General features: G+C 45.9%; 1 protein-coding gene across 3 annotated transcripts in view; it reads right to left on the bottom strand.

Moving 5' to 3' along the window:
- Window positions 1–16,166, bottom strand: part of ARMH4 (armadillo like helical domain containing 4) — a 55,703-nt gene that overhangs the window by 12,509 nt on the left and 27,028 nt on the right. For 2 of the 3 annotated variants that reach the window (XM_080971566.1, XM_080971564.1), the window contains 2 exons: window positions 14,538–14,762; window positions 6,089–6,379 (listed from right to left, as the gene is read on the bottom strand). In XM_080971566.1, the coding sequence (XP_080827692.1) occupies window positions 6,089–6,379; window positions 14,538–14,762 (516 nt within the window). The remainder of the gene's footprint in view (window positions 1–6,088; window positions 6,380–14,537; window positions 14,763–16,166) is intronic. The other variant, XM_080971565.1, reaches the window with a different exon arrangement.

The raw sequence follows: 16,166 nt of genomic DNA, 5'->3' as shown, positions 1-16,166 counted from the left end.
ATGTGACATTTCCCACCAAGGCTGCAATTACAACCGCAGCTATTCATTAAGATTCAAAGGGATAATGGGGGATAATGAACCAGAGCAGAGTTTGTGCAACTGAGCGGAGGAAAATGAAAATTTGGTTTTCAAAAAAAAGGTGAAAGTGTCGCTAAGATCTCATGAGTCATTCAGAAGCTCTGAAGCTCGTGTGGGAAATTGTAGTCAAATATAACCAGAGGGCACGGAGCTAGTTAATGCATGAAAGGGTTAAGACCACAGAGGTGTATTCCTAGACTCAATAAGGCCACGCCCCTCACCTGGAAGGAAGGAAGTTACGTTTCCTGCTTTTCCTGTTCCCTTTTGCCATGTTAACTCACCTAGATAGGCATGCCTGAGCCCCCTCGCTACAAGCTCAGATCTGCATGCTCAGAGCTATTTCACTACATTTTGTACCTTATACACGACAAATACAGACACGCAGGACTCTGGTCTCCACAGGACAATACAGGGCTGGATTTAGGTTTGATGGGGCCCTAAGCTACTGAAGGTAATGGGGCCCTTTATAAGTATGTAAAATATTTAATATGATTATAATATTTATATATAGTATTATAGTAGCAAGTGGGGGTAATAGGGAACTGTACGAGTAAATAATAATACAGTGGTACCTCTAGTTGCAGGGATGCGGGTGGCACTGTGAGTTAAACCACTGAGCCTAGGACTTGCTGATCAGAAGGTCGGCGGTTCGAATCCCCGCGACGGGGTGAGCTCCCGTTGCTCAGTCCCTGCTCCTGCCAACCTAGCAGTTCGAAAGCACGTCAAAGTGCAAGCAGATAAATAGGTACCGCTCCAGCGGGAAGGTAAACGGCGTTTCCGTGCGCTGCTCTGGTTCACCAGAAGTGGCTTAGTCATGCTGGCCACATGACCTGGAAGCTGTACGCCGGCTCCCTCGGCCAATAAAGCGAGATGAGCGGCGCAACCCCAGAGTCGGCCACGACTGGACCTAATGGTCAGGGGTCCCTTTACCTTTACCTCTAGTTGCATTTCGCTCTTGTTACGGACTTTCAGCTTACGAATGCAGCAAACCCGGAAGTGTTTATTTCCGGGTTCACCACGCACACATGCGCAGAAGCGTTATGCACGCTATGCGCAAAAGCACTCGATCGCTCCGCGCACATGTGCAGAAGAGACGCCCTAGTTGTGGACGGCACCCTGAAATGGATTAAGTCCGCAACTAGAGGTACCGCTGTATAGGCCTACTAAATAATAAAGATGAATATTTTTATAATGGGATCAAAATAAATAAATTATGTATTACATGAAATCAACCAATAGGCATAAGACTCATACCCTTAGTTTATGCTGCCTGATCATCAGTCTGCAAGCACTCTGTAATATTAGATAGCAGGTGCAACAGCTTGACCTGAATGGAACTGTGCTGGACTGCAGTCTGCAGCCGCATGCCACATGTTGCCATGTGACCAGTCCATGCAGAATGTAGGCACCCTATATATAGAAAGGAGCAAACCAGTGATATTTGAGGGAGCAGGCTAGCAGGCGGGGTCCATGACTTACATCATAGGAGCCTACACAACACAAAACACTGTTGCTGTATGTAGGTTTTAATTTATCTTATATTTTGGAAATGTACACCCAGGTTTTTTTCCTATAATTTTTTGGGGGGCCCCAAGAGAGCGGGGCCCTAAACTATAGCTTGTTTAGCTTATGCGTAAATCCGGCACTGCGTTGAGATCAGAGGCTGAGGACTAGAGCCTTAAAAGTGGTCGCTCCTTTCTTCTTGTTGCCTTAGCCTGCAGACAAGAATCTTAGGCAACAATTAGGGGTGGGGAGGGGGAAATTCAGTCCATAAGAAAATAAGAAGGCTTCCAACATATATAAAAACTTAATAAAACTTTAAACATTAAAAAACTTCCCTGTACAGGTGTCAGGGCCGGATTTAGGTTTGATGAGGCCCTAAGCTCCTGAAGGTAATGAGGCCCTTTATATGTCCAGCTGTCCTTTGTCAACAACAAATTCTCACTGATTTTTGTGTTGAATATATGCTATATGGTAATTGATGGACCTAATAGGCATCTAAAGCCATTCGCACATAACAAAATATGTATTTTATCTAAGTAATTTTGAAATCTACATCCAGTGGTGTGTTTTTTTCTTTAATTTTTTTGGGGGCCCCCAAGAGAGTGGGGCCCTAAGCTATAGCTTGTTTAGCTTATACGTAAATCTGGCACTGGGACAATGTAAAATTTGGTTTCCCTAATGGTCTTTAAGCACACCACAAACCTAATCTTAAGTTTCTCTCGGATATCCTGCACTGCTTTTTTGTGTGCCTGTTATTTTTATTGCATTGATCTGTTTGATTTACTTTTGAAGAAGAAGAAGAAGAAGAAGAAGAAGAAGAAGAAGAAGAAGAAGAAGAAGAAGAAGAACAACAACAACAACAACAACAACAACAACAACAACAACAGAGTCCATGATTAGGAGCTAGGGGACAAGCTAAGCTGGGCTGGGTCTAATGGGAAATTGAAGATATTTAAATACTTCATTGTCACTTGTACAACTTGTATACAGTGAGATTACGCGAGCACCCCCCACTCAGCTCTCTTAGTCTTAATTCTCCTCCTTTACTGACGCACACCCACCAAACCCAAAAGTCAGTTGCCCTGTTGTTATCTTTTCATTCAGCAGCCTAACAGCCCACGGATAGAAGCTGTTCTTTACCCTGTTGGCACGACTAATCATGCTTCTATACCTTCTGCCTGAGGGGAGGAGATCAAGAAAGTGCCAGCCAGGGTGTGAACCATCCCTGAGAATTTTCCTCACTCTCCTGAGGCAACGTTCTTCCGCTATTTCATCCAGCAGATTCACAGGACAGCCCATAATATCTTGTGCTGTATTCACCACCCTCTGTAAGCACTTCCTATCAGTTGATGTCAAACCAGCGTACCACACCATGATGCAGTATGAAAGGACACTTTCTATTGTGGACCGGTAGAAGGAGATCATCCAACATTGATTGACATCGTTCTTTCGCAATACTGCAGTAATAGAATCATATCAGTGGCCGTCAGTGGCCCTCCAGCCTCTGCTTAAAAACCTCTGAGGAAAGAGAACCCACAACCTCCTCAGAGAGTCCATTCCACAGGTCTTTCTGCTAGAATTTCCCTCCTGAATTTAGTTGCACTCTACTTTCACGCACCGTATTTTTCGCTCTATAAGACGCATCAGACCACAAGACACACCTAGTTTTTGGAGGAGGAAAACAAGAAAAAAAAATATTCTGAATCCCAGAAGCCAGAACAGCAAGAGGGATCGCTGCACAGTGAAAGCAGCGATCCCTCTTGCTGTTCTGGCTTCTGGGATAGCTGCGCAGCCTGCATTCGCTCCATAAGACGCACACACATTTCCCCTTACTTTTTAGGAGGGAAAAAGTGAGTCTTATAGAGCAAAAAATATGGTAATTGAAATCCACGGCCCTCTGGAGCAGCGGAAAGCAAGCTTGCTTCATCCTCCTTTAGATACCTGAAGATGGCTATCATGTCATCTCTGCGTTCTCTTCTCCAGGCTAAACATCCCCAGCTCCTTCAACCGTTCCTCATCAGGCTTGGCTTTCAGACCCCTGATCATCTTGGTCGCCTTCCTCTACACACCTTCCAGCTTTCCAATGTCCTTCTTGGCAGCTGGAGGGCACCAGGTTGGAGGAGACTGTGCCACGATCCCCACGGATCAATAAACCTTTTTGGCCAGCCGCTGCTGACAGCAAAATGTCAGGTGGTTCCAAATTGCTAATAGACTAATGGGAAACAGTTTGGAGCTTGGGAGTCGCTTTGATCTCTATTTATCAGGTACCAATGCCAGAACGACCTCTCTGGAAAAACCCGCTCTATCGATTCCCCCGCTGATTAATGCCGATCTCCAAGTTTTGAAAAGCAACGGCCGCTCGAGGTCAGAGGCAATTATCCTGTTATTGGAAACCCAGAACTACACGGTTTCGTACATTTTTTTTTTTCCTAATGGATTCCAGCGCAACCCTCTCTCGGGGTCTCAGGGCAAACAAAATGTGATTGATTTGTTTACCGAAACGAAAGGCTTCTGCGGGAGGTTTTCATATCCCTTTCTCTCAAGATGGCCCACCCACCCACACAAAAAGGGCAAAATATCATAAACGGAAGGAAGGTATCGCGATGATAGGAACATGGTGCGTTGATGTTTGTGCTGCTACGCAAACTTTTCGCAAGACACTTACGTCACACATAATGCTCCTATTTCTGTTCTGGTTTTTTAAATACAGTGGTAGCTCAGGTTAAGTACTTAATTCGTTCTGGAGGTCCGTTCTTAACCTGAAACTGTTCTTAACCTGAAGCACCACTTTAGCTAATGGGGCCTCCCACTGCTGCCACGCCGCCGCCGCACAATTTCTGTTCTCATCCTGAAGCAAAGTTCTTAACCTGAAGCGCTATTTCTGGGTTAGCAGAGTGTGTAACCTGAAGCGTATGTAACCTGAGGTACCACTGTATGATTCCGGGCGCAACTGCACTGGCTACCAGTTAGTTTCCACGTCCAATTAAAAGTGTGTTTTTTTACCTGTAAAGCCTTGTGAAGCTCAGGGCTCCAATAACTCAAGAACCACCTCCCACTATTATTATTATTATTATTTATCATTATTATTATTCCCCACATTTTACCTTGTGTCTTGTGCAGTTCAGGATCCCAATAACTCAAGGACCATCTCCCTCCATTATTATTATTATTATTATTATTATTATTATTATTATTATTATACCTCACTCTTTCCATTAAATATATATATATATTGGCAATTTTTGACGTAAAATACAGTAAGAATCAAACTAGTTTGGAGAACAAGAATATTAAAAAGAACCAAAAGATATAAAAGCAAGAGGGGGCAAAATGGGGGAAAATATCTATAAGGCCCTTCATTCTCTTTATAGCATATATATCCTGTCATTTATCCACAAACAGAGATATAGACCCTCTCATCTCCCACCTAGGAAATCCTTTCTACCCTGCCTTTCCCGCAGTAACTCCCCTCCTCTGACCGTCCCATTCCTGTTTGTGTCCCTCTCAGTCCAATGAAAAGGAATTCTTTCTCCACACCGCCACTGCCCCCCCCCCCCAGCTTTTTATGAATGTTAAAAATACCAAGACAAAACAAGAGAAATAGGAAATAGAAAAAGAAAACAAACAGAACAGTGGTTCAAACGCTGGAAGTCCTTCCCGGCTGCTGCCTTGTGCACAAACACCCAACATGACGGCTAGAAGCATGGTTTAATATTTTTAAAAAAGTGAGGAAATGATGCACTGGAATGGACAGGTTTGCCCAGCCATATTTAGATGTCTTCCCGAACCCAGAATCCCCCAAAGAACAGGCTCCAAACACCTGTAATGTGGCCCCAGTGCAAAGCAAACATCGCAGCATGTCAAATTCCCTAAACTGGAACGGCGTTTCAGTCAGGGTGCAAAACAGGGTGTCGGTCGCCTACACAGCCAAACATCTGGCTTAACTCTGAGCTGCTGCCTGAAACATTTACAACGGGGTTTTGGGGTGCGGGTGTTCAGTTTGCGAGAATGAATCCCACCCCCGGCAAACTTTCAATAATAATAATAATAATTTATTATTTATACCCCGCCCATTTGGCCGGGTTTCCCCAGCCACCCTGGGCGGCTTCCAACAAAACACTAAAATACAATAACCTATTAAACATTAAAAGCTTCCCTAAACAGGGCTGCCTTCAGATGTCTTCTAAAAGTTTGGTAGTTATTTTTCTCTTTGAGATCTGATGACAGGGTGTTCCACAGGGTGGGCGCCACCACTGAGAAGGCCCTCTGCCTGGTTCCCTGCAACTTCGCTTCTCACAGCAAGGGAACCGCCAGAAGGCCCTCGGCGCTGGACCTCAGTGTCCGGGCAGAACGATGGAGGTGGAGACGCTCCTTCAGGTCTACTGGGCCGAGGCCGTTTAGGGCTTTAAAGCTCAGCACCAACACTTTGAATTGTGCTCAGAAAAGGACTGGGACGGATCGCTGCCGCAAAACTTGCCCGCCGCAGCAGAGAACGCATGTTGCTTACCTAGCCCTTGGTTCTGTTGTTCCCATTCGATGGCGCTTGGCACCTGGTAGGAGACCCCAGAGAGCTCCCCGGCTGGGTTCTCAAGCCCTTCCAGGGGTTCATGAGACGCCTCCCCAGGAAGAGTGAAGCTGGACAGGTTAGCGTCTTCGTCCAAGCTTTCGTCCATGGAATTTGGGTCCCTCTCCTCTTCGTTGCCATCGTCTTCCTCATCTTCTTCCTCCTCCGGCTCCTCTTCTTCTTCCTCCTCTTCCTCCTCTTCTTCTTCTTCCTCCTCCTCCTCTTCCTCTACCTCTAGAAAGGCCATAAAAAAAAACATTTTTACAAAATTATACATCCATTTTTAACTTAAACCCTTTTTTCCAGAACTTCCCTCAGCTTGTCTGATAATTTTCCATTTATTTTTTATCCTCGTCTCACATTTCCCAATATTATATTGCACTCAAATACTCTTAATCACATCATATTTTTTAAACAATATTTCTAACAGTAATTTCACAGAGCTTCTTGAAAGCCAACGAACGTTATTTGCTCATCACAGAAATGTTTGATATACTCTGTAAATTTCTTCCAGTCCTCGGAGAATCTCTGGTCATATTTTTTTTTTTTAATGGAAAATCTAATAAAAAAAATATTTATTAATAGAAAGGCAGGAGAGAGAAGAACAAGCACAATATTGAGAAAGACACAGCGGTCCATTGATATAACCAGAGTCCACGAGAGGGATGGCTGCAGCAAAGTGGAACAGAAAGGCTGGACGGGTGATGACCATTTTGTTGTGCTAGAGGCCATGCAGGAATCTCAGTTACAGCATCCAGGGCAGATAATAATAATAATAATAATAATAATAATAATAATAATAATATATTTATACCCCGTCTTCACTGGTTCTGATTTGAAAGAGAGGTAGAGCTGGGTATCATCCACGTACTGATAGACATCCAGCCCAAACCCCCTGATGATCTCTCCCAGCAGCTGCATGTAGATGTTGAAAAGCATGGGGGAGAGATCTCTGAGGCACCCCACAAGTGAGAGCCCTGGGGTCTGAACACTCATCCCCCAACACCACTTTCTGGACACGGCCCAGGAGAAAAGAGCGGAACCACTGTATAACAGTATACCCCAGCTCCCAGCCCCTCTAGACGGTCCAGAAGGATGTTATGGTTGATGGTGTCAAAGGCGCTGAGAGATCCAGCAGAACTAGGAAACAGCTCTCACCTTTGTCCCTAGCCCCCCGGAGATCACTGACCAGCGCGACAAAGGCGGTTTCAGTCCCATGGTGAGGCCTGAATCCCGACTGGAAGGGATCCAAAAGGTCCGCTTCCTCCAGGCGTGCCTGGAGTTGTTCAGCAACCACTCGCTCAATCACCTTGCCCAAGAATGGAAGATTTGAGACTGGGTGATAGTTGGCCAAATTGGCTGGGTCTAAAGATGTTTTTTTAAGAAGCGGTTTAATAACTCCCTTCCCTTTCAGTATTTCTGACCATTTCTGCTCTTGGGGGCTTCTGACTGTGGAAGCCAAGCCAAGCCATCGTAAGTAGCTAGTAGCCATTTCCTCCATGGAGGAGCCCAGCCTGGAGATGATGATGATGATGATGATGATGATGATGATGATATTTTGTTAATGGTGAAATCTGAGGGCTCCCTTGGACAAAAAACAAGGACACCAGCCAGGAATACCAGAGCAAAGCAGCAGCCAGGAGGCTTGGTCTTGATTGAAGACGGTCGCGACAGGACTCCCACCTGCCACAAGGCGGAACAAGATGGAAGCCCCGAACAAAAGAGCCCCCAAACTTTTATTAGCTGCTAATCCCCATGGTACACCCCCCCCAAACTACATCACTCATACATCATGGTTACATCATGAAAGGGGAGGTCTGGTGGCAGTAATCTGAGCATCCTGGACCCTGCCCCATGGTTCTCCTTGCCCTCCACCAAACACCCATCAAGTGGTACAAAAGAGATCTTACATTTCCCTGTTTCCCAGCCAAGTTAATCACACCCTTTTGTCTTCATCTGGGTTTGTTATTTCTGAAATACCTGTCTGGCACTCAGGTATCAGGATGCCAGGGATTATCACTCAGGCAGAGGGGCTGCTGAGTAGCTGAGCTCACATGTCTATATGAATTTCTGAAGTTTTCCCAGTGAGCCAGTACAGAGATACATTTATCAGTGAATTGTTAGCATTTGGTATTGTGGCCCTTTGAATAGATAGGAAGAAACTGTGATGAAGTGTTTTGTGGGGACAAATCACAAAAGTCACAAAAGCGATTGTGCCAATTTTGGTAGTGGGCTGCATGCACATGATATCTGCTGGAGGGGCAACCCCCCCTCAACCTATACATAAATTCCTGCAACTATTTTAACCAGGGTCACATGGAGGGAAAGGATTAAAGGACTGCAGTCCTGATCCTGCTCGAGAAGGGCTGCGCGGCTACTCCCATTTAAAAACAAAACACCAGGCGTATTGATGCAAGGACACATTTAACACCATGGTGCTACCAATGGCAACTAGCCGCTGTCATGGCTGGGTGCTGCGACGAGTCGGGGGGGGGCTCCAGCTGGGGAACCCCCCAAAGGGACAAAAAAGAGGCAGGAATCGCAGTCATCGGGAAGTCTCATCGGGAAGTTGTGGGTTGCTGCAGCCCCAAACTGCCTGGCATCTGGGGCCAGCGGATAGCTCAGCTGGTTAGAACTTGGTGCCAAGGTTTCAGGTTTGATTCTCCATATGGGGCGTCTGCATATTCCTGCATTGCAGGGGGTTGGACTAGATGACCCTCAGGGTCCCTTCCAAACCTACAATTCTACAATTCTATCCAGAATGGCTCTGTTTTCTCCTAAAACATTTTGCCCTAACGCTCTGCTCCTGGTTAAATTGCTCAGAAACAATAGGAAACACTGCCATCTCTTGGTCACCGGGAGGAAGTGCAGTCTTCCAGATAAAGTTTCGCCAGCGCAGAGGTTGTCGTCACCTACCGTTTTTTTCGCTCCATAAGACGCACCTGACCATAAGATGCACCTAGTTTTTAGAGGGGGAATGCAAGAAAAAAATATATTATTTAAAGGGAGCTCTGAGCAGAGCCTCTATGCATCCCAGGCTCTGCTCAGCACTCCCTTTCACCAGCCGCACGAAGTTTGTGTGCGGCGCTTGTAGGCTTTTCCCCAAGGAGGGAGAAAAGCCCCCAAGAGCCACACACACGCTCCACGCGGCTCTTTAAAGGGATCGCGGACCTTGGGGGCTTTTCCGGGAGGTGGGGGAAGGGACTGAGGGGTTAAGCCAGAAGCTAGAACAGCGAAAGGGAGCGCTGCACAGCGATCCCTCTCCCTGTTCTGGCTTCTGGGATAGCTGCGCAGCCTGCATTCGCTCCATAAGACGCACACACATTTCCCCTTAGTTTTTAGGAGGGGGGAAAGTGCATTTCATAGAGCAAAAAATACGGTAACTGCAGGCAGAAATGCAACAAAGTCGGAACCATAGAATTGTAGAGCTGGACTCGGGTTTCCTAGTCCAACGCAGGAAACTTTTGGCCCAGCGCGGGTCTTGAACCCACAACCCTAAGATCAAGAGTCCTGTGCTCTACCGACTCAGCGAAAGGTTCCTTAAAACAACCTCCTTTACTGAATATTCATCCTGATTTTCTCACCACAATGCTTGTGTGTTCATTAGGATTTGCATGCAGGGGTTATTCGCCAGATGATGGGCTGTGTGGTATTGCGGTTAGAACACCAGAGGAGAATCTGGGAGGCCAGGGTTCAAATTCCTATTTGGCCATGAAGCTCACTGCAGAAGGTCAATATTCAATGGCATCTCCGGGTAGGGCTGGGAAATATTCCCTGCCTGACACGGCTGCCAGACAGTACAGACAGTCCTGAGCAAGATTAGACAATGGTCTGTTTCAGTATCAGGCAGTTTTCATATATCACACAAGAACCTGTCTTTCACGCAAGTTTGGGTTTCTTTGGGCGCTGTTTGAAAATGCAGAGAGAGAGAGAGAGGGAAGGTAGAAGTTTGCTGAGCCAAACGACCTTCTTTGCAAACTCATTTTCCTTTTCAACAGCACTGCAGAGAATCAGCAGAACGTTTGCTTTTTGGAAAACAGTTTGCTATTAGGGCTCAGATGGCCTTCTAATTCTTTTCTCTTCGTATACATGCATCTCCCTCCCAATGATTTGCATTCAGAACAAAAACGTTCTTACTTTTTGCAGCTTTTTTTTTTTAAAGGAAAATCGGGAGGCCCCACGGGAAAGCCTCTGTTGAGACACATATGTAGATTCATGTAGAATTGGGAGGGGGAGACCCCTGTGCCCCCACCACATTTGTTTGTTTGTTTAATGTATATACCACCATTCATCCATAGATCTCAGTGCGGTTCACAATATGTTGTTGGACTACAACACCCATCATCCATGATCACTGGCTGTGTTGGCTGGCGATGATGGGAGCATTTTCAGGCTGAGGGAGCCAGCGTTTTTCCATAGACTAAACCACTTCTGATGCAACAAAACACCGTGACGGAAACCAGAACACACGGAAACGCCGTTTACCTTCCCGCCAGAGCAGTACCTATTTATCTACTTGCACTGGCGTGCTTTTGAACTGCTAGGTTGGCAGGAGCAGGGACCGAGCAACAGGAGCTCACCCTGTTGCGGGGATTCGAACCGCCGACCTTCTGATCGGCAAGCCCAAGAGGCTCGAACCACAGCGCCACCCACATCCCTACCTGTACAGTGCTCTTTTTTGGTGCCTACTGAAAACATTTTTGTTTAGACAAGCCTATCCAGATGCTTTTTATTTGCTGTTTATTATGGGTTCTTATCTTTTTGAATGGGGGACGCAGGTGGCGCTGTGGGTAAAAGCCTCAGCGCCTAGGGCTTGCCGATCGAAAGGTCGGCGGTTCGAATCCCCGCGGCGGGGTGCGCTCCCGTTGCTTGGTCCCAGCGCCTGCCCACCTAGCAGTTCGAAAGCACCCCCGGGTGCAAGTAGATAAATAGGGACTGATTACCAGCGGGAAGGTAAACGGCGTTTCCGTGTGCTGCGCTGGCTCGCCAGATGCAGCTTGTCACGTTGGCCACGTGACCCGGAAGTGTCTCCGGACAGCGCTGGCCCCCGGCCTCTTGAGTGAGATGGGCGCACAACCCTAGAGTCTGTCAAGACTGGCCTGTACGGGCAGGGGTACCTTTACCTTTACTATCTTTTTGAATAATAGCACACTAATAGTAATAATAATAATAATAATAATAATAATAATAATAATAATTTATTATTTATACCCCGCCCATCTGGCTGGGTTTCCCCAGCCACGCTCCCTTTCCAATGTTTTCAGAAGCATTACTGCTTCCAGCACACACACACACAGCCACAAACCACCCACTAGGCTGCAGCTGTTCTTAATAAGTTGCTTGGGAGAAACCAGTCCTTGGAACGAATCCTGCTCAGAAGCCCATTAGCACATTAATTATAAGAGCCCAAATGGGATGCTGGTTATTATATCAAAGGAACAAGCCTGCAGCCCAGTCCAAAGAGTGATTGCTAATTGGAAGAACAAGCAGGAAACAAGTCCAGTCTTACCCTCAAGCAAGGAAAATCATAATTGGAACGTCCTATTTCTCTCTCTCTCTCCATGATTCATAGTCCATCTGTCCCACTAGGACCCAGGCAGGTAACAGCTTTCATAACACCATTCTGGTGAACATGTTGTAAACAAGAGCTGATGCAGCAGAGCCGCAGTGAGCAGGAACTGGGCTCAGCCTTCCCCAACTCAGTGCCCTCCAGATGTTTCAGGCTGCCGCTGCAGCCACCATGGCCAGGATTTTTTTGGGGGGTAGGAGTCGTGCTCCACAACACTGGCCACCCCAGTTCTACTCAACTGCTTGTTTACAAAGCTATTGTACCACCAACCTTACTGTATGCTTGCGAAACATGGACCACTTATAAATGCCATCTCCAACTCCTCAAAAGATTCCTGGTGTCTCCCAAAAAATATACACATCTCTTGGGAAAACAGACAAACTAATGCCAGTGTACTGGAAGAAGCAAAGATCACCAGTTTCGAAGCAACGGTTCTTCAGCATCAACTCCGTTGGACTGGTCATGTTGTGCGGATGCCTGATGATCGTCTTCCAAAGCAACTACTCTATTCCAAACTTAAAAATGGAAAGCGTAATGCTGGTGGTCAACAAAAGTGGTTTAAAGACTCTCTCAAGGCAAATCTTTTTAAAAATGTAGTATAACCACCAACAACTGGGAAACACTGGCCTGTGAGCGCTCCAGTTGGAGAACAGCCTTTGCCAAAGGTGTCATGGGCTTTGAAGACACTTGAACTCAGGACGCAAGGGAGAAACGTGCTAGGAGGAAGGCACGCTTGGCAAATCCACACTGTGATCAACTCCCCCACAGGAACCAATGTCCCCACTGTGGAAGGAGGTGTGGATCCAGAATTGGCCTCCACAGTCACTTACGGACTCACTGTTAAGACTGTGCTCATGGAAGACAATCTTACTTGACTACAAGGGATCGCCAAACAAGGAGAAGAAGACTCAACTGGGTAGAGCCGAATGGTGGTTCAGTAAAACTAAGAATGCTGTGCATAGTTAAACTATGGAACTCCCTCCCACAGGGATGACCACCAACCTGGATAGCTTTAAAATTGGGCTGGACAAAATCAGGGAGGACAAAGCTGCCCATGGTTACTAGCCAGGATGGCGATCCTATGCCTCCACTGTTGGAAAGCAAGAGAGGTTCTCTTGTGCTTGAGTTTCCCACAGGCATCTAGTTGGCCTCTGTGAGAACAGAGTGCTGGACTAGACAGGCCACTAGAAGATCCAGCTGTTTCTTCTACTTTATTTCCTGTTAAATCCATTTATCAATATAAGTTTTTATTAAGACCTTTCCTAATATATTACAGTAAAAGAGCAACTAATCTAGACAAAAACATAAAAGGGGGGGGGAATCCTCTTTCGCAGATAAATCTTAACTTTTATTATTTATTTTATTGTTGTTGTTGTTGTTGTTATTTTTTATTATTTTGTTTTGACAAAGTAATAAGAATAAATAAGAATAAAAATGTGCACCCCACCACTGAGACCATTCCATTGTAACTATGCAACCTCCCAAAATTTCAACACCTCTTGCGATGGTTTGACCCCTTTCCGTTTTAACAGTACAAATTCTACAAACACCCTCCATATCTCCTCAAAATCATTTCTCCTGAATATTCCCCGTCTTACCTTAATGGCACACGTTGATTTATCATTAATAGCTATATCCCACACCTCTTGCTAAATCTTAACTTGTTCCATGCAGAGGAAGGTGGACACCACCAGCTCTCACCTTTCCATCGGCTACTCCCTGATCCGTTCGGCTGGCGGTACCAGGGTCTGACTGTGTGCAAAATGTAAGCCCTACTGTCCTGTCCTGTCCTGGTCAGGCATCCTTACCTTCCAGAGCCAGCATTCTGAGTGGTCTTTACCTCCAAAGCAAAGCAGAGAGCTTTTAAGCACAGGGGCTCTGAGATGCTCCTCTCGCAAGATCTCACGGGGGCTGTCCGAGCTCCTGTGAGATCTCGCGAGAGCATCCCAGTGTCCCTGCGCTGAGTGGGACTTGCGCAGTAAGCAAGGAGGAGAGTTCAAAAGCTGGCTCCACACCGGGAAAACTCAGCGCAAAAAGAGCTTAAATGTGTGCATGTAATCTGGACAATTTCAACCAGTGCAAAGTCAAAACGCACAAGTTAACTGAGATTGTACTGGACCTGGGAACGTGATAAGGTCCTGTATACCTGAAGGAGCGTCTCCACCCCCATCGTTCAGCCCGGACACTGAGGTCCAGCGCCGAGGGCCTTCTGGCGGTTCCCTCATTGCGAGAAGTAAGGTTACAGGGAACCAGGCAGAGGGCCTTCTCGGTGGTGGCACCCTCCCTGTGGAACGCCCTCCTATCAGATGTCAAAGAGATAAACAACTACCTGACATTCAGACTTTTAAAAGACAACTGAAGGCAGCCCTCTTTAGGGAAGTTTTTAATGTCTGATGCTGTACTGTTTTTAATATTCAGTTGGAAGCCGCCCAGAGTGGCTGGGGAAACCCAGCCAGATGGGCGGGGTATAAATAAATTATTATTATTATTATTATTATTATTATTATTATTATTATTATTATACCGAAGTCAAACCAGCGGTCCACCAGACGTGAGTGTTGTCCACCTAGTGTTTCTCAAACTTAGGTCCTCAGCTGTGGTTGGACTACAACTCCCATCATCCCCAGCTAGCAGGGATCATGGGAGTTGTAGTCCAACCATAGCTGGGGAACCAAGCTTGCAAAACACTGACTGGCAGTGGCTCTCCAGGAAGGAGGATCTCTCCCAGCCCTACCTGCAGATGCTAAGGGGGACTCAACCGGGGACCTTCTGCACGTAGAGCAGGTGGTCTGGCGCTGAGATCCGAGGCCTTAACATAGATACCTTCTGATTCCAGCCTATCAAGCTCATAGGTTGCAGCCGTGGTGATCCGGTGCGTGGCTGGGACAGTGGTCCTCTTCGTCAAAGACGCCAAGGTCGGCGGAACTGTCATGGCTTCGGTCGCTCCCAGAATCCCTTCGTCCTGCGTTCTCTGGTCCCCCAGAGTTGCAGGAGAGCTGGCAACAGAAACATCTTCCTCCTCCTCTCCACTAAGGGCAGTGACGGACCCTGTGCAAGAGGAAGAGAAAACAGGAGATTGGTGTGTACCCAACAGCCACATGGATAATGAGCACAAACCCATGTGTGATCTCATTTTTATTTTTACTTCTTCCATCTTGTTGTGTTGTTATAATTTAATCCTTGTTCAGCTGATTCTTTTATTATTTCCTTGCTTACCCCTGCACAAGGGGAACAGGGGGTATAGGGGAATTTGAAATATTATTTATAATATAAAAGTTTTAGTATAAAATTTCTAACTGCGTTGTATTTGTATACAGCAAAGGGAAGTTTAGGTATATTTCAATTTAGTTAATTATGTAATAGGTTTATGTTAGAAAATGAATATGGATGTTGAATTTGATGTTTGTAATGTTTCTTTTTTCGGTTTTGGAAATAAATAAAAAAAGGATAATGAGCACAAACTAGCCCAAGAACATCACAAGCAACGTCCAGGGTGGCAGAAGAGGCTATGTTGTCTATTAATATCCTTCCTAACTTGCGCTAGGAAGTTTCTTTATGTAGCAGAGTTTACATTCCCTTTTCATACATGCACAGCAGATAGCTGGTTGCAGGCTTGTGTAAGCCTCTCACTATTATACAATTCAGTATTGAATTGTATGTTCCTGGTAAGTTCCCTTTAATCGCTCTTAAAAGAATAAAGACACGACAATCTTATTCAAAGTCAATAAAAGATGTTTACTCACATCAGTTCACAGTTGGATTCCTGAAGGCAGATTTAGTTACAAATATGTACATGTGGATCTACCCCATATGGGGGAATAATCCCAGTGCTTCTGAGAAGCTAGCAGAGCATTCCTAGCTAAGAAGGTGGTCAAACAAAGAAGGAAGTGAAAAATAGGGAGAGAGTGCTGCGTGACTTGTCCTTTTGTCACCTGGACAGATAAGGTCACGCCCACCTCTAGACACATGCAAAGGAAGGATGCTCCAGCCAGGAGGAAACAGGAAGTTTTCGACTAGCTGGACCAAACATTACCCGGCATGTCTTCTCTAGCATTACGAGGAATGTTGTACTTGACTGCTCCCAGTGGCTTACATCCCACAGATGCTATTAACTAAGGCAACTTTACTGCATACTAGAGTTTAGGAACAAAGTATTCTCCCAAAGGATTTGTCATCATCATGAGTCAGTCGTCCTGGTCCTGGCATTCTCTTCTGAGGAGCAGCCAGACAGAGTATTTGTTTGCTGCATTTATCTTCTTTTAATTTCCTTTAGTGATTTGAGTGGTGCTTTTTTCGGGGGGGGGGATAAAGAATGAGCTTCCGGCATGCGTATCTTGATAAAAGTGCTGTGGCTGCCATCCCAAAATGGCTGGAACAAGGAGCAAAAAAATTTGGGACCAGTGAGTCACCAAAAATAAAGGCATAAACACATACTGTATTTTTTGCTCCATA

Source organism: Podarcis pityusensis (assembly GCF_964106645.2).
Source record: "Podarcis pityusensis genome assembly, chromosome: 1".
Taxonomy (NCBI): domain Eukaryota; kingdom Metazoa; phylum Chordata; class Lepidosauria; order Squamata; family Lacertidae; genus Podarcis; species Podarcis pityusensis.
The sequence above is the reverse complement of the archived record's forward strand: the minus strand, read 5'-3'. Positions and strand labels throughout refer to the sequence as shown.